General features: G+C 34.8%; 1 protein-coding gene across 1 annotated transcript in view; it reads right to left on the bottom strand.

The window, feature by feature from the left end:
- LOC123561072 (uncharacterized) overlaps positions 1 to 27,944 on the bottom strand; it is a 97,718-nt gene that overhangs the window by 12,518 nt on the left and 57,256 nt on the right. Inside the window, exons 4-14 of the mRNA XM_053516549.1 lie at positions 23,014 to 23,673; positions 8,151 to 8,277; positions 7,731 to 7,825; positions 6,756 to 6,922; positions 5,875 to 5,962; positions 4,614 to 5,383; positions 3,352 to 3,388; positions 2,540 to 2,634; positions 1,459 to 1,584; positions 1,064 to 1,221; positions 154 to 289 (exon numbers count right to left, since the gene is read on the bottom strand). Coding sequence (XP_053372524.1) covers positions 154 to 289; positions 1,064 to 1,221; positions 1,459 to 1,584; positions 2,540 to 2,634; positions 3,352 to 3,388; positions 4,614 to 5,383; positions 5,875 to 5,962; positions 6,756 to 6,922; positions 7,731 to 7,825; positions 8,151 to 8,277; positions 23,014 to 23,673 — 2,459 coding nt within the window. The remainder of the gene's footprint in view (positions 1 to 153; positions 290 to 1,063; positions 1,222 to 1,458; positions 1,585 to 2,539; positions 2,635 to 3,351; positions 3,389 to 4,613; positions 5,384 to 5,874; positions 5,963 to 6,755; positions 6,923 to 7,730; positions 7,826 to 8,150; positions 8,278 to 23,013; positions 23,674 to 27,944) is intronic.

Here is a 27,944-nt window from a genome sequence, read left to right as displayed (position 1 = left end):
TATCACAAATAATGATTTGTCTATTAATATTATATCGATATGTGTTTTTCACTCACTACATAAAGATGAATTATCATCAAAAGACTTCTATGTATTTCATTCATGAGAGATAGCATTATGTGTTGGTTGTTACCCTGTTCTTATGACACTTACAATGGAGCGCACCATATCCACACGTTGTTCTCGCAGTGCAACAACACACTTAAACACATCCACATTTAGTGTATCCAGGCCTTCTTCTACGAGAATGTCCAGTGCAATAAATACACCAGTTCTTCCCACTCCGGCTCTGGAATATCAGATACTTTCACATTGAATAGGTAAACATGAAACGCAACACATTAGACAAAAATTTATTTAATGAAAGCATATATGAGCCGTGTCATGAGAAAACCAACATACTGCGTTTGCGACCAGCATGAATCCAGACCATCCTGCGCATCAATACTGTTCGCTTTCAAAGCCTATTGCAATTAGAGAACGTTAGCGAACAGCATGGATCCTGATCAGACTGCGCACTAGCCTAGATCCGTGCTGGTCGCAAACGCGCTATGTTGATTTTCTCATGGCGCAGCTCATATGTCGATTTCTATGAACTTGACATTATTTACGGAAATAAGAATTGTCGTTCGTGTTTCTGTTTTTATACATAAAAGAGCAATTTGTGGATGCTTGTAGACTACAGCATACCAAGAATTCAATTTATTGCGTACATTGTTTCTTGGAGACGACCTAAATGAGAAAATAAGATCTACATGTATAAAAAAATTATTTAGGAAAACAATTATTTTAAAACATGCTCGACAAAATTGTTGATACAAATCGACTTCTGTTCGTTTGCACTTGACAATTTACAAGAAAAGTTTCATATAAACTTTAAATTCAATAATCAAAAGCCATTTGTTAACTCAAAATAAACGAGCTCTGTCTAACAGCAACATGCTCTACTATCTGAACGCATTTGTATAGATACTAGCTTACTTACATTCATACTTTTGTTGAAGTGTACGTGTAAGACATGAAACCTGACAATATACAATATATATCTAAAACAGTTGCTTACGTGCAATGTACAATAGTAGCGCCCATTCCGTGACGCCCTTTAGTCAAAGATCTGTATTTCTGATGAAACTGTATGAAGTCAATAGCAGATACCGGACAGCCCTCCTCCGGCCAGGCAGTGAACTGAAGGTGTACCATATCTCTCTCATGACCGTTCTTCTACAATATTGTAAACAGAGTTTTCTGGATTATTGATGCTGCCCTCACATTTATGTTGAGAATACGTAATGTACATGTACGCAAGTATGACCATGACCTTTTTAACTGTAACACTCTGGTATGGTTTAAAATACTTAACAAGTTCAGTTTGAGTTGTCAAAATAGAGTATTTTAAGCATATTGACTACAATTGTAGCATGTAATTATAGATCTAATGGAATACAGTAAAATACATACCAAGCTCAGTTTGAGTAGTCGAACAGTATAGTCAGCATATTGATTACAATCGTAGCATGTAATCGTAATGTCACCAAATGTCTCATGTTTGTCAAGATCTGGCCAATACTTTTCGCAGCGAGATAACTGTAATGTTAAGAATATTTAGCTTGACACAGGAGGTATATCATTTGGTATCTACATCAGCATCTCTTTACATTCTAATATGCTTGTCAATGTTAAAACAATCTTACGCTAGAATTACGTCACATTAACGTGCGGTGACGTACAGTTTTTGTTGCGACCAAGAAGGAGCGTTCCTATATTTTATCCGATGTAGCTCATTGCAGAGTTGGAGCGGTCTTCTGCGCATGCCTGGAAGTGATTCTGAATTGGATCACACGGCAAAAATACGCAAATTATTGCATGTTCGCACGCATTTAGTGTATAATATGTATGATATACTGACTAAAAGTTAGGGTTAGTATCACCATGGTTACAAAATATATACATTTGAAGTACTTTAAGTTCAAATTGCTTGAATCCGGTATATACCGGAGTCTGTAATTTATACCGGCGCTCCAAGTCTGCATTGAGTCAAAGTCTATTTTATCTACTGTTTTAGATCAACGGGGTATTAGAATCGAAATAAGTTATAGCAAAACCGTATTTTAACACTATTTATACACTTTGGTGGTAATACGTCGTACAAATAATTTCACTCGGGCTGCGCTCTCGTGAAATTATTACGCCCGACGTATAACCGCCCATCGTGCATAGATAGTGATAACATTAACATACATTATCCTCATCATTAAACACTTGTAATTGGATAATAGAGCGAACTATTTGTAACAAAAAAGGCTTTCATTATGGACAGTGCAGCATATTGACATTACCAATACAAAGTAAAAAAAAAATATCATGCTTAGTAATAACAAACTGGTTCAATAACGCATAGATCTACATGTGTCAGTAAGTCAAAGATAGGCCTACAGCCATGTGACAGTAATAGCCAGGGAGAAAATGAAAGACAACATGTCATTACGTTACATGTACTTTACCCGATGTGAGCTTTACACACTAAGAAAATCATACATACTCCCTCTTCTGGGATCTCTGTCAGCATGATGACAAAGCTACTTTTCTGTTCCCATGCCATGATCCAGAAATCATTCGCAGTCAATTTCGACGGCGCTGAAATGATAACAAAAACTAAACATAGTATAACTTGATTTTAACGACACTTGTCTGAAACGACATTTACATTTCCTTGATCTGGCCATTGTTCTTTTACATTGTTAACCTTTAGCCTGCTGACTGCAAGTGATTCTGCCTTTGCAACCAGTGCAGACCAAGATCAGCCTGCACAGATGTGCAGCCTGTCTACACTGTTTTGTATATTCAGTCAGTAAATTTTCAGTAAACAACCCTTCTAAGAATAAATGGTATTGCCCTAATTGAATGGTGGACCAGTCCATTTTAGAAATTTAGAAGGCTAAAGGTTTAACTTGAAAGATATATAAAGGAGAGTACCCCATGCCGATCATGTACAACAGTTCCTTGCGAATCCAAATAAACGTATAACTGAACTCGTCATAGCCGGACCCTGTATAAAGCAGCCACTGGATTTGAGCAACTCTAATTTCAAAATGTTTGAACAGCCATTTGTTGGTGACTGCTTAATACTTTCATTTGTGGTAGAGAAAATACGTTATGAATAAAAGCTAAGAGGGGTTGGGGGTACTAGTTTTTTTCCGTAAATCAATTTTGGACATATAAGGCTGCGGGAAACAAACCATGGTCTTGTCGTATACAGTTTTAGATGAACCCAGCCTAGCCAGACAAAAGCTTGATTAAACAACAGCTAGGAGCACAAGACAGGTATATTCAAACAAAATCATAGTTACGTACCTTGTGCGGCAATGTATTTTTCATTCTGATTGTATCCCTGAAAGGAGAATAATTATTTTTTAAATCAAGTTAACAGAACAAATTAGCGTGAAAGGAACAATTATGATTTACGGGGTATGTCTTGCAGGCCTGAAGCCTGACGCTGTCACGAGCTGTGAAGGCCGTTATTATCTCTGTTTACTGAAATTCTAACATGATAGGTATAATAAGCAAGCAAGGTCGTCTATAAAAACAGTAATAACGTATTTTTTTAAAAATTTGACATTAAGTAAACATGAATAGTGACACAACCGAATTGGACTTTAAATGTCCGATAGAATAATGTCCGTATGAAAGTGTCATGTCATTTTGTTGTGAGACCTGAAGATATTTATTTTTGAGTGATAAATACACATACAACCATTCTATGAAAATTTTTCAAAAAATAAGTGACTACCTATTACAGAGGTTTAAAATTACATTCTATTTTTCAGGTGAAGTACCAAGTTATGAAATGAATATTTTCTAAAAGTTCTGCATAATTGATTACAGGGTCCTAAAGCAAGATATCTTCAATCATTTTTGTTTGGTGACAGAAACAGTGTCTGTCTATTAAAAGAAAACATGAGTCAAGAACAAATGACGTATAAACGAAAGAATTTAGCACATACACTAAAATAACTTGATGATGATGTATGGAAAAGAAATCCAGAAAACTCAACACGTTCCTATTATAAAGTATGACACAGACTTATTATAAAATAGTATTCAACAAGAGCGCCAGACTGTCACAAAATACGCCCGTCATCGAACTCGGCCTAATTCAAGGGGCATAATGCAAGAGTGCCTGGGGCGATTTAGGTGGTTATCGTACTTATCCGATATATTATGACAATAAACATTGCCAGCAAATTTGGTGAGGATCGGGTGGAAACTGACTTAAAGTGCGGAGAAGGCTAAATTCGCGGTTTTCCGAGTAATTCAAGGGGCATAATCCAAGAGTGCCTGGGGCGAGTTGTCTGGTTATCAAACTTGGCCGAGATATTATGCCCGCAAACAGTGTAAGCAAGTTTGGTGAAGATCCGATGAAAACTTACTTAGAGAGCGGACATGATTTGGATGCTGACCGCCCGCCTGCCCGTCGCCCACCGCCACGAGTGTTCACATAATACACCTCGCTCTTTCAGAAATGGGCGTATAAAAATTAATTGAAATAAAATGTATTACGAAAAATGTGATCGAAATTTTATCAATATTGTTTCCAGAAGAATCCCCGAACATACCTTAATGAATGACGCATTTATATAATCCTTCCTAATAGTCACGCTTCCATCATTTTCCTTTGTTATTTCTGGCTTGCGTTTCCTGACATCTTCATCGTCTGTATTGTCAGAATTTCTCCTTTCGCCTTTATCTTTGTGAACAACAGCATAATCACACTGGTCGTCATCTTTTGGTTGATCTGTGTGTGATGACGCGCCGCTTTCATTTCCGCCTATATGATCATAGGGACCATCTTTATCTTTGTGAACTACCGGATATTCGCACGTTTCGTCATTTTTTGTTTGTTCTGTCTTGGCTGTTTCACCATTTTTATCCTTGTTTATATGATCAAAGTCATCCTCCAGCTCGCCTTCTGCAGGAGATTTGGTTTTGTCACCGTAAGTAACTTTTGCATAATCACTTGGTTCGTCTTCTTTACCAGATGGTGAAGGTTTACCACTTCCACTTATATCAACAGTTGCATAGTCGTCAACATCTTCCTTGTTGTCTTCTTTCTGTAGCCCATCAGCGCCAGTTTCATCTTTTATATCAAAGACAACACTTGAGTATCCATTTGACCGATCGTTTCCGCCTTTATTTCTGCGTTTGGCGTTGGCTTCATTCTGGTTCTCATTTTTACTTTCTGCTTCTAACACTTCGTATGTAGAATCCCTATTAGGGCGAAATGTCGTGAAATGAACTGACTTCAATATACCTCGTTTTCCTTTCGATTTTCTTTTCACATCTTCCTCATCAAACGAATGCTTCAAAATAACGCGATTCTCGTCATCTTAAACAAAAAACAAGTGTGTCGTTTTAACGAAATAGTTCACAGAAATTTTGCTTCTCCAAGTCATTTACGTTTGAACAAATAAAATTGCAACTTTATAAAGAACAAGAACATGCTATAACCTCACGTTACACAGACTGAGTTTTCTTACCAAACTGTCCGCTTCCATAGAAAACCAGTACATGTGTCATATGAGAAGGCGTGGTCCTGAACCCACGGGCCCCGGGTCTAGACGCCAACTCTTTAGCCACTAGACCACCGCTCCCATATAATATGCAAATAGAATGAAAGTAGCTCAAACGTCTTTTGTCAAAAATGCCCAATTGGTCTATTCAAATGTGGCCAGATACCGTTCGTTATTCTACCTGGAGTTTATGTAAGAATTCATTTTCGCAATGAAAGTTATGGAATTTTAAATATAAGGAATACTTATTCAAGAATCTGTTTTTTTAGTGATGTATAATAGAACAGGTTCATATATTGAGCCTTACATGGATATATTCCACCGAAGAAATTCAAGGCAAGATTGTCGATTTTCCTTGAGGCTTCGTGCGATTTCGTCAAACCGGTCTTAAATTCCTGAAAAAGACATTATGTGTCTTACTTTCTATTTATTATTACTTGCATAAATATCTATAATGAAACTATATACTTATATGATGACTAACATGACAAATAAATAAATCTTAAAATGTTTTTTTTTTCAAGTTTTGTTGTGTTCCTTGTTTGAATAATGTTTATTACCTCTGTGATTTATATTCCCATTACAACTTTTCACGTATATCTAATAATGCGCAGGGTGGCTGAATGCGTTGTTGCATACATTAAAAAAACATGTCTTCCTATTTAACTTCCTTGTCATTTTTTCTTAAACAATGCGTACACGTGACGAATGCAGACTAGTAATAAAGCACAAACTTCAGACCGGCGATATTTACACAAAGTCATGTCAAAATATCCATTGAGATATAAAAAACAAGGATAGGTAAAAAATCCACGTTCCAAGAACGTATCACCTTCAAATCGCAACTACATTGCTGCAATTCCATAGCAATGTAAAAAAAGGGCAAACAAAAATATTAGGGCACCTTCAAACGGTATAATGACAAAAACAAACTTTTTAACGGACAGAGAATGATACAATTCATATCAAACTGTTCTTTACAAGAGTATGCTCTATCAGTTACTTTCATTTTTTAACCACATCCTATTGGTATACAATAAGTCATTTTTTAACATCTGAAATCATTCTAATATACGAATAGTTTGTTTATTATACGAGGAAACTGCTATAATAATTGAAAGTACAAATAAACCTTTTCCGAAGTCTGACTCCATAGGTCTCCCAACACAACAAAAAGTTTACACTTACATCAAATTCGCGGCCGAAGTCATTTTCGTCCATTTTAATAACTCGTCCAAGGATCTCTCTCAGAGGTGTTTTGGTAATCAAGTCGCCACCATGACTTCGGTACTTCATAAATCTGGCAAGTGGGTTCTCAACAAACAACTGGGTCAGTCTGGCTCCTGCACCTTCGGCTAAAACATACCGATTTATTGTCTTTAAAGTAGCTTATAAAAATCATTTTACATTAGTATTACAAGCCAGAACTATTTGCAGAGGCCCAATGCTTCTCTCAATAGCTTTTCAATACATGACATTAGATAAAAAAATTAAAAATAAAGTCTAGTAAACATGTATTGAGTATAGACCTTTCATATATCATACACTGTAGACTTGTAAATCATATAAAAATCATGTAAAAAATTATATTGTGCTACATGGTCAAAGATATTTACTTTCAGAATGTACCGGGTCTTTGCAAGAACTGTATACCATGAATGAAGATAAATAACTATCAATTGGATGTCATTGCATAAGAATACTACGGAAAAAAGTGTAAATATGCTGTTGACGAGTCACCTGATACTTGCTAAATAACATGATTTAGACAATTAAATGTTATAAAGCTTCCATTTTACTTCAGTCACCTATAATAATCTTCATAAAGAAACATTGAGCCGAATATGTAAAATTCGTATTTTATCTTACCTTTAGTTCAATATTGTATCGCATTTAGTGGGTCTCATTTGATGACAAAAAGATATTTGCTAAGAAACATAATTTATTATTTCTTCATTAATGCATTTAACCTCAGAAACCATGAAAATAGAACATTGAGCAGGATAGTTAGAATTAGACCTTTGAGTCAATTTTGTATTACATTTATTTGTATTACATTTAAATGCACACTTGAAAACCGCATATGGAAAAAGTACTTTTATATAATGGGTTGAGATATTTACAGATGCTGGTCTAAGTGTGATGATATATAAAATATACCACCTTTATGTTTCTGTCGGCGCTGCGCTTCCTCTAGAACTTTTTCATCAGGGAGTGTAGACATCCTTGCGGTTCTTCTGCGTTTAGCAATTTGCCTCCTGTTTTGGAATTAAGGTAATAATTAAATCTAATATTATGAACTAGGAGAAATAAATGAAGAACAAATTCAATACTGACTCAGATGAAATTATCTATGACATCTAAACTATTAATGTGCAGTTTTGCAAGCATTTCAATAATTCTGACGAACTTTGTAGTGATGAATGTTGCGCGTCTTGTTTAAACATGTTTTTAAACATACTTTTATAATTATCATGTTCTATTATGCATATAGTTCATTAAATAAACTACAGTTTATTAGTTTTAAAGAGTTAACATTTCGATTGTTTTAACTAAATGATTACGTAATCATGTTGACCTTACCGTTTCTTTGTCACCAATACTATTGTTGCCATAACACCCAGGGCTACAAGTGCCCCACAACCTATAGCTACATATACCCAGTTGTCGCTCAATACAGATAATGGGCTAGGTGTAGGAATTGGCATAACTGAAAAGTACATTTAAACATCAAGAGCTAGATAGAAATGATGCACACATATTGTCATTTATTAAAAGTGATTTGAAAGAATGACATGATTCATATATAACTATGGCAAAGTTAAATGTCACACCACTGATATGTCGCCACCACCGCTAACTGTCGCAAAATAGTATACTTTGAACATCTTCTTGTCTAAAAAAGCTTGTTTGATTTCAGAATTCATTTTCACCCATAACAGTTAACTGAACATGGCTTAGTCTTTCTATATGTATTGGTAAAAAATATGTTGTGTGAACATTTAACTAAGACTGCTAACACTTTCGATTTGTACAAAATCACGGCCGTTATAGAACTGGACTGGTTTCATATTTACTTTAATCTGAAAAACATAGGTGTTCGATCAAGGGCCATCATAACACTCTTGCTCATTATCTTATCTCCAGCGTACGACATATTATATATACAGCACGATATCTTGTCTCGAGTGCATGACATCTTTTCTCGAGTGCATGATATATTGTCTCGAGACCATCACATCTTATCTTGAGCGCACGACAATTTATTAAAATCACTCAACATCTTACTTCGAGCGCTCGACATCTTATCTCGAGCAAGTGAAACCTTATTGCGGGAGCACTTGACATTATCTGTCGAGTATACGACATCTTATTGCGAGAGCACTCGACATTTTATCCCCGAGTGATTGACATGTTATTTAGATTGCACGACATCTTATATCGGGAGCAAGACATCTGATCTCGATTGCACGACATCTTATCTCTATTGCTCGACATCATATATCGACCATACGACGTGTTACATAACGACTTATTATCTCGATCACACAGCATCTTATATTGAAATCACGACATCTTTTTTTCGATCATTCAACATCTTATCTCGGCCATACGACATCTTATATCTAACTCACGACTTATTATCTCGATCGCACGACATCTTATCTCGAGCTCAAGACATCTTATCTTGATCGCAGGACATTGTATTTCGATCGCTCGAGATAATTCTAATTAAAAAAAAAATAAGTGTATGTTCCAAACATACCACAGTATTTTAATTAGGTGTCATAAAATTAAAACTAAACATCACCAAATATATGATGAAAATTAAGTGATCTTCTATAAAAGTTATACGCTAAACTAGCCAGGCTCAGCCCAGTATGAGTGATTAATTCCAGTAAAGACAGGTTCAAGATATATATATTTTTCTAATAGGAATATGTATGATACTTGTCATCGGATGACACAGATTTCTTGAAAGACAATTAAGCACAAATTAATGCACACATCCTCCTCTTCCCTACCTTGATTATCTCCCCTCACTACTCCATCCCGACCCCCACACATAACCCCACCCCGCCATAACATACAAAGAAAATTATTTTACTGTGTCTTAGATTCCTTTGTTAACAGTCACCCCCTTCCCCAACCCCACTCCTATTCCACAAACAAATTGTCATCAGCAACCGTATTTGTTTACTGAAAACTTTAACACTGGCCCTTTTTCGAAGTAGTCTCTCTTTTTTTTTCTTGCGTAGCTCTCTATCAAAACTGTTCAAGCAGCCTGTGAAACTCAGGTAAGCGACCCTGTTTCTATATGTACCAGCAATTAACATTATTTGTATAGCATTAACATGCCTGCTGCCCCCGAAAAAGTATACAAGAATGTAGGAGTGTGACTTCCGTAGGGCTTTAAGCTGACGCCGCATTATTGTACCCCCCGACAACAAAGTTGTAAGGGGTGTGTGTGTGGGGGGGGGGAGGGTATACTGGTTTCAGGTTGTCTGTCTGTCTGTCTGTCCGTAGACGCAATCTTGTGCGCACCATCTCTCCTTATCCTCTTGACAGAATTTAATGAAACTTCACACAAGTGATCAGTACCAACAGTAGTTGTGCATGGGGCATGTTAGGTTCTTTTAGAAAAAAAATTGCAGAGTTATGGGACTTTGTTTTTTTGTTACTATACTATATATATTGACACAATCTTGTGCGCACCATCTCTCTTCATCCCCTTGACACAATTTAATGAAACTTCACACAAGTGATCAGTACCAACAGTAGTTGTGCACGGGGCATGTTAGGTTCTTTTAGAAAATAAAATTTGCAGAGTTATGGGACTTTGTTTTTTTGTTACTATACTATATACATAGACACAATCTTGTGCGCACCATCTCTCCTCATCCCCTTGACACAATTTAATGAAACTTCACACAAGTGATCAGTAACAACAGTAGTTGTGCATGGGGCATGTTAGGTTCTTTCAGAAAAAAAATTTGCAGAGTTATGGGACTTTGATTTTTTGTTACTATACTATATACATAGACACAATCTTGTGCGCACCATCTCTCCTCATCCCCTTGACACAATTTAATGAAACTTCACACAAGTGATCAGTAACAACAGTAGTTGTGCATGGGGCATGTTAGGTTCTTTCAGCGACAAAAATTGCAGAGTTATGGGACTTTGTTTCTTGTTAACATACTATGTACATACAGTCTGCATATGCAATCTTGTGCGTGCCTAATCTACCAAACCCTTGCACACAATTTAATGAAACTTCACACAAGTGATCAGTACCAACCCTAGTTGTGCATGGTGCATGTTACATTCTTTTAGATAAATATTCTGCATAGTTATGGGACTTTGTTTTCTGTTACTATACTGTTACTACTGCAAATACCTAAGCATATCTGACAAGGTACCGGTCTATCTCAGTAAACAAAGGTTTCTATATACCAAAATGTTTGTTAGGATCTGTAGATTACAGAACTGCATGATGCAGTTGCATCATGTGTGGTATGTAACTGATATTAAAGATGGCGTCCAAAATGGCCGCCGAAAATTGTTAAATTTCTGCATATGGGGCCTTATGGATATACAGGGGTGCTAAATTGTATACATCTTACTGAAATACACTAAAATGTATGTTATGTTGTCAAGAGGATAATAAAAGAGTTATTTTTATGAAATATTACTAATATCCAAAATGGCGTTCAAGATGGCTGCCAAATTGAGTAAGATTTTTGTTTCAAGACTTTGTGGACAAACTGGCAATGTTATAATGCCTTTAAAAAATACTCAATACTGTCTTTTGGAAATGCATTCTAGATTACAGAACTGCATGATGCAGTTGCATCATGTGTGGTAGATAACTGATGTTAAAAATGGCATCCAAAATGGCCGCCAAAATTATTAAATTTCTGTATATGGAGACTTATGTATTTACAGGAGTGCTAAATTGTATATATCTTATTGAAATGCACTAAAATGTGTATGTGCTACCAAATCTATCTATCTATCTATGGTTACTGCCTCACGCCTCTAGTGAGTATTATGGGCAGGGTGCACGCCGGGTATTAGAGAAGAATAAAAGTTAAACTGGAAGAAGTCTTCCAGACATAGTGAAACTATGAGGCATAGCATGATTGTTAAAATGTTAAAAACAGTAATAGATCTAGAGTAAAAGAAGGTTAAAAACAACTGCTATATTTAATACTGGAACAGGGCCACTACCTGCTTGAAGGATTCAAGATCAGACAGAGTCGCAATATGCTGGGGTAACCTGTTCCATAGGACTGTGGTGTGAGGGAAGAAGGAGAATTTAAAGAAGTCCTTGTTGACATGAATTTGGCGGAGACTGAGGGGGTGCATCTGTCTGGTGAACCTGGTTGGGGCTTCTTTGTAAGTTGGAAGCAGGATGGCTACAAGATGGTGATAAATCTTGTAGAACATGACAAGTTTGGAGTCTAGACGTCTCTTCTCAAGTGTGCTCCAGCCTTAGGTGTTCTGTAGTTTCGTTACGCTAGCTACTGTATCATGAATGATCATTTGTAACCCATCTGACTGGGTCTCGCTGGACCATTTCCAGCTTATGTATGTTAACCTGTGTGTGGCATATTGATGGGACTTATTCTAACTGTGGTCTGACCCGTGTTTTGTATTATAGTGCTTAGATGTTTTCGTGTTTTGTTTTGATGTTGCGTTTAAGGAAATCTAGTGTTCTGTTTGCATTTGTTGCTATTCTGTTGATATGTGTGTTCCAGCTGAGGTCGTGGCTATGTCGACACAAAGGTATTTTGCACCCTTAACTGGGACAGTGTTTGACCTTGTAGTTTATAGGGGAACTGGGTGGGCTTTCTGCTACGTGTGATGTGAAGGACCTGGCACTTGCTGGAGTTAAACTCAATGTCCCACATTTCCCCAAGTTTCTAAGTTTAGAAGATCATTAATCTGTGAGGGAGGAAACTGCAAGGCACATGGCTGTGTCATCTGCAAATAACCGTACCTGGGAGGTGACTGTACCAGGGAGATCGTTAATGTACAGTAGGAAGAGCAGGGGATCACAGGACAGAGCCCTAAGGGACCTCTGATGTAACAGGGACTTGATCAGACATATGACCGTTAACCACGACAGACTGGGATCTGCCTATTAGGAAGGACCTGATCCAAGTCACGATTTGTTTGGGGACACCATGTTCTTGGAGTTTGAATAATAATTTAAGGTGGTTGACCTTGTGGAAGGCTTTACTGAAGTCTAGTAGGATATGGTCGGTTTGTTTTCTTGAGGAAAGATTCCTTGATATTTCATCAACAAGTTCTATTAGCTGGGTTTCACAGGACCGTTTTTCCCGGAACCCGTGTTACAGCTCATTTTGTTTTGAGAAGTGTGCGGGTAGGCTAGAAGCAATAATATGTTCTAAGTGTTTGCATAGAACACACGTTAGAGAAATGGGCCTATAGTTTGCGGAGTCACTAGTATCACCTTTTTTAAACTGTGCGGCAACATTTGCCTTCGTCCATTCCGATAGGAGTTGACCAATATTTAGGGATCTTTGAAAAGTCAGTAATACTATGTCAAGGATATCGGAGCTTCTGCAGGACAATGGGCTTAATCAAATCTGGGCCAACAGCCTGATCCGCCTTTAAGTTTTGGATAAGTTTCAGGATACCTCTGGGGTCAAAGACAATATCAGCCATAGTTGGGTATTTGGTTTTTCTAAGGGCATTCTTACATAGTTGGGTCAGTGAGAGTGCAGAAACTCCGGAAAAAAAAAACAGACTGAAACTGTTTATTCGGGATGTTTGCTTAACCAATGCATTCCGAGTTAATTTTACTAGTTGCCTGGTTGAGGTCAAGAATGATGTTGATGTATGTTTCATCAGATAACCTAATTTTTTTTTAGTTTAATGAGGTGTTTGGTGGTTTTGAATTGCCTGTAATACTGATTTGAATCAAGCCCTCCTAGACCGTTTGGATTTTTATACAATGTTTCTGTATAAATGTACTAGTTTCTAGAGTTATATGAATTACATATGACTTGCATTTGTACTTCGTACGAAGGATGCCATACCTTTAATTGTCTGAAAACGGAGGTGTTCTTGTTTTTGTTCATATACACCACCACTTTTGTATGAACAAGTTATGACTCTTAAATTCAGTTCAAAATCTACATATGGACAGTACATCTTAAAAGAAGATTGTCCTTACAAGAAATTATTTATGCGCCTTATACTTTATAGTTGTTTTCTTTCTCAGATTTTTTCATGGCAAAAATGGTAATAAGAGAAATAACTATGTCAAATGCACGGATAAATAACCAGCTGAGAACGTAAATGTATGTTTTGTAACATAAATCAAAAATGTTTAAGAAGTATTAAAAGGGACCACCTATAGTTAATATATTTATGCAATATTGGATACATACAGAGCAAAATCGCTTGGAAACCCTTATGAAATGTACTATTTCTGTTTGTTTTGGGCCTGAACTTCCTTAATTATAGTATTATTTGTTTCTTTTCTCTATATTACTGCATTTTTCTTATTTATATCTTACTATCCAGTCAGTATCAGCTTAATTACACAATATAAGCTATTATTTTACACGGAAAAGTAAATTAATGTAAACCTATCTATTTTGGCGGCCATCTTGGACGCCATCTTGAATATCGGGAATCTACCACAGAAATTGCAACTGCATCAAGCAGTTCTATAATCTACAGTTCCTTACGAACATTTTGATATATAAAAACCTTTGTTTACAGATGTAGACCGGTTACCTCCTTAAGGAGGCATTATATTGCCTACCATTTGCACTGTTATGTATACATACAGTCTATATACATACAGTCCACATAATTATGCAATCTTGTGTGCGTCAAATTGCAATGTACTGTGTCAGTGCATGCGGGGGGTACATTCATCACCTTTAGTGATAGCTCTAGTTTTGCTATTGAAAATTCAAGTTTATTACATGAAATAAAATTAAAAAAAAAAAGTAAACATATGTCTCAGTTTTGAATATGCAGTGCGACATTTAGCGTTTATATCTTTCAAAATGATGCCGCAATTTTTACGGGTTAGGTAGATCATACCGAAACACATATGTGATGGTAAGTTTACTTAGATATTTGAGATTTAATCGTAACCTTGTTGTTATTTTCAGTTTACGGATATGCTGTATGTTCCTTTTCTCATCTTTAAAAAAAATCTTAAAAGTTGAAAAAAATCTAGGTTTCTAAAAGAAAGTTTAATGCCCTAAAATCGCATTGACTGAGAATTCCTGTGATATCAAGTATTTATATCTATAATGTATCCCTGATATGAATTAATAACTTGAATTATTAAGCATAATTGTGAGGTGACCTAATAGCATTATTCTTATGCGAAACCTTTCATATTTTGTATATAATGTTATTTTACTTGTTGCTGAAAATTGCTGAAAAGGCGAGAAATACCTGACAATAATTTTTAAAATCGGACCACTAGTGAAGGAGATATGGCAGAATGAAATTTAAAAAAGAAATGGCTGATTATGGAGGCAGCCATTTTAGTGTATCCTCCATTTTGATTTTTTTTTTTTTGCAATAGAAACAAAATGACCGCCAGTTTGTTTTTGTAGCAGTGCTCGTAACTGTTTATTTATAAGCCGATATTGAAACTTCTTTTAATTCTTTAAATGACTTCAGACATCCTTGCTGACGGAATTACTATAAAATCATTATTGCCTTTCTCTTGAAAATGAATAAACAAATAATAATAATAATAATTACAAAACTTGAGGGAAACATACAGATATTCAACTAGAATGTGTCTGTAGGACACAGGGTGTGCCCCCACTAGTACATTTGTCACAAATAAGGGGCAATAATTCAAATGTTTGCAGTGTTAATGTGGTTTAGCCTAAACAAACATTTTATGAAAAAGATTCATTATTCTAGGCCGTATATTTTGAGCTATGAGCATTACAAACAAAAAGATCCAAGCAAGGTTTCATGAATTTACCTTAAATACTTTTTGAGCTAGGCACATAAATAGGTGAAAATGTGCATTATTTTACTATTTCAGGTGCCATAACTTTAAAAATAGAGGATGGAGCCAGCCAAAAAATAAGAGGTATGCAAGTTTATATCCCGATAAAGACTTATGCAAGTTTTCAACCATTTATATTAAATACTTTTTGAGCTAGGTGCGTCACAAGGTGAAAATGTGCATTTTTTACTATTTCAGGGTCCATAACTCTGAAAATAGGGGAGGAGTCAGATGAAAAATAGGAGGTGCACAAGTTCATATCATGATAAAGGCTCATACAAGGTTTAATCAATTCATATGAAATACGTTTTGCTCTAAGCGCGTCACAATGTGAAAATGTGCATTTTTGACTATTTCAGGGGCCATAACTCTAATAATATGGGGTGGAGCCAGACAAAAAATAGAAGGTGCACAAGTTCATATCATGATAAAGACTCATACAAGGTTTAATCAATTTATATGAAATAATTTTTGAGCTAGGCGTGTCACAAGGTGAAAATGTGCATTTTTTACTATTTCAGGGGCCATAACTCTGAAAATAGGCGGCAGACCAAAATAAAAAATAGAAAGTGCGCAAGTTCATATCATATCATGATTAAAACTCATGCAAGGTGTCATGAATCTATATCAAATACTTTTTGAGCTAGGCGTGTCACAAGGTGAAAATGTGCATTTTTGACTATTTCAGGGGCCACAACTCTGAAAACTGGGGGCAGACCAAAATAAAAAATAGGAGGTGCGCAAGGCCATATCATGATTAAGACTTATGCAAGGTTTCATGAATCTATATATAAAATACCTTTTGAGCTAGGTGAAAATGTGCATTTTTGACTATTTCAGGGGCCATAACTCTAAAAGTATAGGGAGCGGAGCAGGACGAAAAATTGAAGGTGAGCAAGTTCATATCATGATAAAGACCCATGCAAGGTTTCATAAATTCATATCGAATACTTTTTGAGCTAGGCGCGTCACGAACTTCGGACGGACGGACGCACGGACGGACGAACGGACGTTCTAACGAAACGGTCTTTATGTGACTCCCCCATTGTTCTCTCTATTGTTCTAACAGTCACATAAAAAGAAAAATAGTCACATAAACAGAACGGAATGAATGACATCAAAGAGAAAGTACCGTTATGCAGTCACTTAAGGAGGAACCACACTATAACTTTTTTTCAGAGCCCACGTTATTGAATGGTACCAACAAAAACTGGAAGATATTTCTGATTTAGATCTGTGTATATTTTTACGTTTAATGCATCAGTGACGTTCCCATGACGTCGCAAACATGACCACTTCGCGCACTTTTGACGTCATATATACGGGGACAAAATCTGCCTTGAAATTATTGTACCGGCAATATTTTTTAACGTAAACCCATAAATTATACATGAAATGAAAGCTGACATGAAACTCCAGACGATGATTTAATCGGAATTGCTCTACGTTTTCGCGTAATAAAATGAGAGCCAAAAAACGAGTTTTCTTTTTACTTAAATTTTCCACAAAAAAATAGCTTCGCACAGCATTAAAAAAAATCCATCCGTAATTTTTTTACCAAAATTGAATATGTTTTACACTAATACGTCCTGTAAATATGTAGTAAAAAACAGAAAGTTTTACCGTGTCGTTTTGTGGCTATAAGAACTTTTTAAGCATCACTACAGTAACATTTTTCGACGCTGAAAAAAAAATGACGTGAATGTGAAGATATGGCCCTTAAGGTTAGGCAAAAAAAGTTTGTTTCTGGTAACATGCTAAACAAGTAGGGTAGGTAGCTAAATGGCCGCCAGTTTTTATTTACACAGTTACAATCAACTATAAAAGATTTTTATTTAATGATGATTTAATCGGAACTGCTCTACGTTTTCGTTTAATAAAATGAGAGCCAAAAAACGAGTTTTGTTTTTACTTTAATTTTCCACAAAAATAGCTTCGCTCAGCGTTAAAAAATATCCACCCGTATTTTTTTTACCAAAATAGAATATGTTTTACACTAATACGTCCTGTATATATATAGTAAAAAACAGAAAGTTTTACCGTGCCGTTTTGTGAACTTTTTAAGCATCACTACAGTAACAGTTTTCGACGCTGAAAAAAATGACGTGAATATGAAGTAAAGTGCCGCCAGTTTTTATTTACACAGTTACAATTAACTGTAATTTATTTAGTATTAGGTATAAGGCCATGCCACGATAACGAAGTAGATTTGAAATGGCTTTTTTGACCATGTCTGGAAGGTTTTCAACCCAGTTGGGTCCCTTTTGACATAAACTTGTACCCTTTTAATACATGGTCGACTAGGTATGGGTCCTGGCTACGGATTAAGACCATGTTCGAAAACCTTGGTGAGCCATATGTGTCAGGGGAGGTAATACATGGAGGAACGGTATTGTATTAAATTCATACTGAATTTCAGCTGATAATGACACTATGTTAGATTTTGACCCTTGTTCGAGTTTCTACACCCCAGGTACCTACCTATACCATATATGAATATGTTTGTAGATGTCTTAGCTTTACATTTAAGCTACTTACAAGTCCATATGATGCCATCAGAGCTCAGGACAGGTATCAGTAAATGAGCAAACTTGTTATTTGCAGTAGGGTGCTGGCCAAGACTAAGCTGGCCCGCCCCGTGGAGCCGTGAGAATTGCTCCAATGGTGTCATTGGACTCAGTGAAGATAGTGCTTGAGCTTTCAGGACTGCCTTGACTGCTCTGAAAAGTTCATATTTTGAGAATATTACCGGAATTTGACCTATGACCTTGACCCCTAGTCGACCGGGTTCGAACCTAACGTGGCCTGTTTTCTCTAGGTACTTGCTTACCCTTTGCAACAAGGTATCATTTATTAAAATCGGACATCAAGTTATGAAGATATGACTCCTCTTACCAGGCCAGCCCCTCTATTTAATATATGAAGAAGTATGCATATTTTCAGAAAAAAAAATGATACATTTTGAGACGGTCCTCCGACGAAACCGTCGGCGACAAAAATATACAAGTTACATATCTGCTTATACAATGTTTAGATATAATTCATAAAAGTTATTTCATTAAAATATCTTGTGTTTGGAACATTCTACAATTATGTGAAGGCTAATAAAAAACACTGCCTTTTACCGTACGGAAAAGTACGGAAATACAGCTTTTATCCTAAATTACGTACAGACGGACGAAAAGATGTTGTCTTTTTTGTCACAAACTTTCAAATTTTGTCATTTTCTGACAAAACAAGTTTTAATTTGCAGTTATTTCGCCAAAGTAAAAATTTTATAAGCATTTTTTCCTTATTTTACGGCAAATATTTTAAGTCAAAAATGGCAGATTTCAGCAAATGTTCCCGACGGCGTGCTCATCGGGGAAGACAATTGTTTTTCATATTCGATTAGACAATATTTCCAACTACTTTTTAAAAGAAATTTCAGTTTGATATCTTACTCTTAACGCTTTTTATAATAAAAAGAAATTGATGAATTTTTCGAAAAAAATGCGACCAAGATTAGCGTTATACGGTCCCTACAGCAAGTCTGCAGATCGTACAGACGGACAAAACTTACCTAAAACTATTTATTTCCATAGAAATAATTGATATTCGCCAAAACGTGTTACTTAAGAGCCTTAATTGATGTAAACTATTTTTTCAGAAAAATAAAGTGTATTTTCGTAATGTTTTTGCTTTTTGACATATTGGCACCCATGTTCGAGCCCGGACGACCCTTGGGATCGGGTTTGAGCCTTGCACTATACCTTTATGAAATAGTTCTTGAATAGTTCTAAAAATGAATGTTACTTTCATTAAGATATCTAGAGTAATATATCGTATACCTAGTAATAAAGAAGCGATAAAAATCGTAAAATATGCGTCGAGAAATCCATGCAGAACTACGCGCTATTATCTGAGTCTACATGTCTTTTTGACCACACCAAGCACGTGATCGCGATCGGCCAATTTGCTCTGAACAAATGTGTAATATTTTATGCTATTATAGACAATATTCGGTCATTTCTGTAAAATTACTACATAAATATGGTACGCTTTATACAAAGTAAATAAAATATGTTAACTATTTGCGTTGTTAAATAGGCTCTGATCTATAACTCTCTTTTGCGGAAAATGTATTAGCAATAATTTTGTATATGTTAGAAGAGTTTCAAATAATACGTTTATATCTTGCATAACTTCGAATATGACCACGCAGATAATGAGGTCACTGAAAGGAAATTTACACTAGTGTTTCCGCTGATGTGATAATTATTCTTATCACTATAATCGAATGCCATAGTCTCAGCCTATTCTTTAATTAGTACTTATCCTCACAGAAACATAATATTTCCGTATTTCGGGTATGAACGGTAGATATTCGGATCTGGCAGTATGTTAACTAATGATAGTGTTACCGTCTCTGTGATTACACATTCCATAAAAGCTATCACAATTTCTAAATAATGGGATAACTAATGCAATTTCATGTTTGTCTGAACGTTGCGTAACTTGTCAATTCTTCAAAAACAATTTGAAACGGTGACGTCGAGAAAACGTAAATTTGTTGACCTAGTATCAAAGCATAACAGCTAACTACCTAAAAACGACACCGCAGAACTTTCTTAATTTTGACTGTTATTCAGAAAACATACTAATGTAAAACATATTCAGTTTTAATAAAAAAATTACGAATGGATATTTTTTTAATGCAGAGCGAAGCTATTTTTTGTGGAAATTTTAAGTAAAAAGAAAACTCGTTTTTTGGCTCTCATTTTATTAAGCGAAAACGTAGAGCAATTCCGATTAAATCATCATTAAATAAAAATCTATTATAGTTAATTGTAAATGTAAATAAAACTGGTGGCACTTTAGCTACCTACCCTATTTGTTTAGCATGTTACCAGAAACAAACTTTTTTTGCCTAACCTTAAGGGCCATATCTTCACATTCACGTCATTTTTTTTTCAGCGTCGAAAAATGTTACTGTAGTGATGCTTAAAAAGTTCTTATAGCCACAAAACGACACGGTAAAACTTTCTGTTTTTTACTACATATTTACAGGACGTATTAGTGTAAAACATATTCAATTTTGGTAAAAAAATTACGGATGGATTTTTTTTTAAATGCTGAGCGAAGTTATTTTTTGTGGAAATTTAAGTAAAAAGAAAAACTCGTTTTTTGGCTCTCATTTTATTACGCGAAAACGTAGAGCATTCCGATTAAATCATCGTCTGGAGTTTCATGTCAGCTTTCATTTCATGTATAATTTATGGATTTACGTTAAAAAATATTGCCGGTACAATAATTTCAAGGCAGATTTTGTCCCCGTATATATGACGTCAAAAGTGCGCGAAGTGGTCATGTTTGCGACGTCATGGAAACGTCACTGATGCATTAAACGTAAAAATATACACAGATCTAAATCAAAAATATCTTCCAGTTTTTGTTGGTACCACTCAATAATGTGGGCTCTGAAAAAAAGTTATAGTGTGGTTCCTCCTTAACCATCATTTCGCGGGCACGGACAAGACCAAATCAAATCTATATGAAAAATGAATATTCGCTTTGTTCCTTTTTTCTCAATTGTTTAATGAAACAAATCGACTGCTGTGATGCTACAAAGAATGTTTTATTTTCAAACGTTTACTTAAATCAAATAACAGTGAACTAATTCTAAGATTCAATATCATTATTACCTTATGATGCATTTTGTGGCGTTTTACTTTTATCAAATGCCGTAAGTCTCAGAGCAATGCATGTCTGAGTGGTTAGAGGACTTTAATTTTAGAATCACTTTCCCGCTGAAACCCTTTTTAAAAATGAGGTAGAATTCTTTCATGCTAGGTAGAAATCTATCTGGCGTACCTATGAGTATTGGTTCTACCCGGGCAGCTGTCCGTGTCTGTAACAATGCTTGGATAGGCACCCGGTGTCTTCCTCTTCTATGCAAAGCATTTTGTCATATTCCTCAATTGTTACGGTGCGAAATACAACTCAACAAAGCAAAATAGAACGGGCGAGTTCTTGAAGACAATCTTATGTTGACCACTAGTACATGTTTTACATCATACTCACACAGCTGAGGATACATGGCAATTTTCTAGCTTTTAATCCGGGCATTTTGCAGGCTTGGGTTGCCACCCAGCAGATTCATTTATTTACCTTTCACAGGTCAGCAGGATTCCTCACATGACGAACATGACAGAGCTCGAATTAATAGACTTTGGTCAATTGATTTGATACCAACAGTCGTAACTACTTGGCCACGGGGAGGTGCCAAGTTAAAACACAAACGTCAATTTAATCCGACGGTTATAACTCTTGCATTATTTTTGTGTAAGAAAATGTCAAAAAAATGTCTTGTTCAAGACTTATTCAAGGGTGGTTGTAATACTCACAGCAAAGTTTAAAAATACTGAATTAAAAGTGACTGAATTTACCTTTATTAAGACATCACACCAGGAAAGAACATAGGTAATGATAATACTATCAAATGCTTCTTAGTGTATAAAAATGGAATGAAACTACATGTATCTGTTTATTTATAGTTTGGCATAATGGAAATCTAATCATAAAGATCTTTGAGACTATAACAGCTATTATGAAAGACTGTTTTATACAAGTATACATGTTTACTTCCATTTTCTGAGAGATGTAAGACAGATTCAACAGAAATACTAACTAATTCATATGGTGACGTTTGGTTGTCAACAATGCATGTAATCGTGTAATGTTTATACTACTTAAATTTTAGTTATGTCAGACTTTCTGTGTCAGATCATGGAAAAGCTGACTGTACTCTTAGTTCTTTAAAATTTTCTATTTTAAGTGATAATGTTAAAATGAAAGGAAAATTCGGATATAATCCCTGTCTTATCTCTATACCAGGTAACAGTATTTCATTGCAGAAGGAAATTTCACTACACCCTGTCACGAATAATGTATGAATACATCGTCTTAAAATAATTGATACTATGTAAAATGAATATCTTAAACATGTTTTTGAATAAACATACAATTTCTTGAAATGGTTGAATAATAATTTGCCATTTCACAGAAGGAAGATTTTAATACCAAACATAACATTTGAAAATTATGTTTTTCATGAATAAAAAATCGCTTCATACGTGGATAAACCTTATAAAAGTACGAACCTTTACCATTTATAAATATAAAGTTAGACAATAATGCTTTAACTAAAGGCTAAATCGAAAACAAAGCGATATATTTCACTGAAATATGGTAACCAGTTTGACATTTAAAATGAACGCCATAATGATATGCGAAAAAAATGAAATTCTCAATAGGTGGTGGATATGCTATCATAAAAACATGACTTTCAAAAACAGCAAAATCTCCACAGGATAACAATTTACCACAGACTATATATAACATAGATTTTTTTTTTCAAATAAATATTGCACGTACCGGTCAGACAATGGAATCCTTGATATCCTGATACACAGCCATCAGTACAATTACCGTCGTCTCTCTCACATTTCAGATCAAAACACTTGTCGCTGCAAACTTTGTCACACTGGTCTCCATAGGTGCCCGTTTTACATCCATAAACACAAGATCCATTCACTCTATCACACATGCTATTGATGCAATTTAAATTACAGCTATTTTCACATTGTACACCATAATGTTCTTTTACGCATTCGTTACAATATCCGTCGGCTCTCCCACACGTGCCGTTTAGACAATTGTCACTGCATGGTACATTACATTGCCCACCATATACTGTTTTTGTCGTGCATCCTTCTGTGCAGTCCCCAGATTTCTGTTCACAGGTTCCATTTAGACAACCATCGGAGCATGAAATGCACTTATTACCCCAATGTTTATTGTCTTTACATCCGTCAAGACAGGTCCCATCGATACTGTCACATATTGCAGAGTCTACAGGCTCCTTGCAATTTTCACTACAGAGGTTCGGGCATTTGTTTCCCCAGTAGTTATGATTACATCCATTCACGCAATCACAAGACTGGTTACACTGTTGTAATTTACAACCATCTTGACATCCAATTTCACAAGTTGGTCCGCAGTAGCTTGGATATTTGCATCCTCCAATACATGATCCTTTAACAAAAAGCAATTTTATTTCTAGATTTGAGATGGAGAGGAGAACTTCCTACAAATTACAAAAGTAAATAAAATGTATTTGTCACAAACTGACATACGGGCCTCAACGTATCTGTAGTGTAAATGTAGGTATTTTATCATCATTTTGTATTTTTTTTTACGCATATTACACTTCTAATTATCTTCTGTATTTCATAACTTAAATTTCCATGTAAATTTCATAAAATTCGGTTCAGTTATAAAGAACTCGATGTATTCTAAACTTCAGTAATTTGCATTTTTATCCCCAAGACCATTATAACGGGCCTTAAACTGTCCATTTTTCCTTACTGCTGCTATAGTTAGAGCTCACGGCTATGTCGTGTTTCCCGTGCAAAATCTAATTATTGGTGGGAAATAAAGATACCAATTGACTTGACTAGATATAAAAAAATCCTTAATGCACACAGCATTACAGTCTTGATGACACTATGTCACTTTTTTAAAGTAGAAATTAAGTTTTTGCTCGATCCAGATAAGAAATGTATTTGTTAGATATTTGTATTATATTTGAAATACGATTTTATTACGTAACTTTTCTGTTCATTCTACAGAATTATGTAAAAAGTTTACTTTTCGGCAAGAGACTAGCTCGTTTCGATACGTCAAGCTAACTCAATTTTTAAGACTATTGTATAGATTCTATTTCGAAAGAAGAATCTGAAATGTTTCGTTTGTGTAAGTTGTAAACTTTATATTGGAAATTTTGTAACGTAGTTATTAGCTACTTTTTGTCATAAATCGTATTTTTCGTTGTAAATTATGGAACGCCCGTACTTATTATATTATAATGTATAAATGTATGGGCTTTACAAGCATAGCACCGCATATTTAATATTTAGTTATTTAATTGCAATTTAAAATCATTGTGTGCCAGTTTAAAGAATATCTTTATTATGTCTGTTTCGTTGAATGGTAGTTGATAATACGTTCATACCAGCTATTGTGTTAGCTTTAACTGGCATTGCTTTTTGTTAATTTTGTAAATAATAGCTGCTGTAATCATCTTATCTATAATTTTCACCATAATCTTTTCATATCTTTATCATACTTTAACTTTAGACTAGTAAGTAATCAATTGGAAAAATAATGGAAGTATAAGTGACGTATTGTATTCACATGACGTATGAACTTAATAGCACATATATTTTGTATAAATAGCACGTATTCTTTATGGGAACCTACGGAGGTATTGTGTACCCAAAGGAGCAGTTTTATGCCCACTTTTGTATTTGCTATGGTGCTTACCATATGTTATATATTTTAGCTTCTTCCAGCAGAAGATTTTTTCCTGATGATGACTACACCCCCCCCCCCTTCCCCCATCCCCGGAAGTCTTATACCCGTGATTTACTTTACTCGCCAAGATGTGAATTCCCAGCGTAGAGATTCTACGTCCAATGGTTGTGCCTTAACCGCCAAGCCGTTAGCCTTTGTAATCGACTTAGCCAGCTCAAGGATACAAACACCGGACAGGGGGAGTCAGAATGGGGTCAACGTGTTCGCGATTTAATAGGACAGTAACTTACCTAATTTTAGTGCTACTCTAAGTTTAAAGTAAAAGTAAAACATTTCGAGGGTTGATCGTGAAACTATTGTATCTGACATTTTGACCAAAATTGGTTTTATGTCATTTTCTTAACTGCCTGATTAATACCCACAATGTGACAAAATATTAGAATTCAGTTTCTCTCTTTTCATTGTAAATCAAGAATAAGTGAAATATATTGTATCTGCATTATCATATTTTGTTCATCGTGAAACTATTGAATCTGACACAGTGCAGATACAATAGTTTCATAATAAAAATTTGTTTTGCTCTGTAGAAAATATATATTGTAACTGTATTTTTTTCATTAAATCACTTAAATTTACATTATATTAGTTGAAAATGTTTGAAACAGAGACCTTCCCTTCAGAATTTAAAAAAAATATTGCAATATAAGAAACAGTTGTGCAGATTTGTAACATTTTCAGGAGGAAGAAAAAACCATTTAATTTGAAGATGTAAATGTTGTATGGAATAAAACTCATCATTATAACATGAAATAGTTTTATAAATATATCCCTTTTGACAAAATATTAATCTTGAAAGTATTTTTCAAGAAAATTGGAAAAATGTCAGATACAATAGTTTCACGCTGAAAGTGTTCAAAAATCACCCTTGAAGTTCAGAATGAAACTATTGTATCCGCAGTTTAGTTGATGTTTTCTCTATTAAATGACTCTAATTTCAGTAGAATCATTAATTTATAAGTCATTATCATAGTTTTTTCTTTTGTATTTTGTTGTATTTTATACAACTTATTTTTGTATTATTATTACTGTTACACAGTAGTAACTTACTAGAGATACAAGTTCTTAAATCATGTCAGTTAGCGTGTCTGACTGTTTTAGTAAGTTTAAATGTTAATTATTTCTTTGACTAACTTAGGTAATATAAACTAAATTCATGAAAAATACTAAGCCTCATTACTCAGCCATATTGAACAAACAACCTTGATATTATTTTACGAAAATATGGTACATTTCAGTCTGCATGGCCAACTTGTGGTAAATGATGTATCAATGGGATGCATGTAAACAAGTGCATCCAACCGCATTTGATGCTTTTAAGTTACAGTTAAATGCAGCATAGCTCAGGGTATTTTTAAAGAAAATGTTAGAATCAAAGTAACTAGTATTTCCATTTCTTATATTTAAATAAAATACAGTCCATCATTTAATTTGAAAAATTCAATGCAATTTTGATTCAATTAGTAACTATGTATCAGAACTCCTCGCTATATTTTATTCAATGAGAAAATACAGCAAAACATTAATTTTATTATTTCTTAAATACAAGTTGAATTTAGTTTATATCACCTAAGTTAAGTTATTGGGCCACTAAAAGTAATGTTTAAAGAATGGCATTTGCTTGGTATATTCTTAAAGCTGACCGTGTTTCGCACTTTGTTGTAATTTTTAAAAAACTTTTTTCGTGCCGTTTTTTTTTGTAAGTTTTGTATAGTTCACGATATTTCCTCAAGCTCAAGTAGAGACAAATTTCAAAGCGATGGCCACTATCCAAAACGTTCGCATAGAATTCATTTTGCCATTAATTTTGATAAAAGAAACATCAAACAATTGGTAAGCAACTATAAAACACAAAATAAAACTGTCAATATAATTTTTTCAAGGATGACTGAAGTAAACGGATTTAATGAGAAGGAATTCTAACTCCAACATTGAAAAATTAAGGTCGAATCCCACGGGTCTGTTCTTAATTTTGCAAACTTCATTCAAAAATAACCTTGGGGCTGAAGTAAAACCTACCTACATTTCTTCTACAATATCTAATCTAAAAAGTTAATGCAAAATAGAGAACTTTTACCGCATGTAACTCAGTATTTTTGAAGATGTCTAACACTACCCCTTCTGTTTCAGAGATAAATTCACTTTGAACTGCAAAAAATTGCTTATAAAATTATTTTTTTCCACTCTTCTACAATAAATCAATAATGAGTCTTGAAAGAAGTAAAAACTTACTAGAAAACATGAAAATAAGGGGGAAATATTGGTCCCAGTGGGGCTTGAACCTACACACTCCTGAAAATTGCAGTCAAAGTAGGTTATGGTAGGAATTGAATACTCTTCAAAAAGGAGGTACTCTTTTACATGCCTAATACCTTAATCAAAGAAACAATTAACATTTTAAACTTGCTAAAACAGTCAAGCAAACTGACATGATTTAAGAACTTGTATCTCTAGTAAGTTACTACAGTAAAAACCAGAACAAATCAGAGACTACTCATAAAAATACAACTAAGGGTCCACCCATCCATCCATAGGACCACGTTTGGCAGCAGTTTCTATTTGAAATAGTTTCTCTTTCAATTATATTCCAATTGCTAGAGTCTAAAAGTGAAAATAAATCCATCTCTGACTTAAGACATAACTAAATTGATCTGTTTTACAATAACATGCAGATACAATAGTTTCGCAATGAACAAAAACAATGTTGTATAAAATACAACAAAATACAAAAAAAACAAACTAGGATAATGACTGATAAATTAATGATTCTACTGAAATTAGAGTCATTTTATAGAGAAAATATCAACTAAACTGCAAATACAATAGTTTCATTCTGAACTTCAAGGGTGATTTTTGAACATTTTCAGGGTAAAACTATTGTATCTGACATTTTACCAATTTTCTTGAAAAATACTTTCAAGATTAACATTTTG

This window comes from Mercenaria mercenaria, chromosome 10, assembly GCF_021730395.1.
Source record: "Mercenaria mercenaria strain notata chromosome 10, MADL_Memer_1, whole genome shotgun sequence".
NCBI classification, from domain to species: domain Eukaryota; kingdom Metazoa; phylum Mollusca; class Bivalvia; order Venerida; family Veneridae; genus Mercenaria; species Mercenaria mercenaria.
This window is presented reverse-complemented; position numbering and strand designations above follow the sequence as displayed.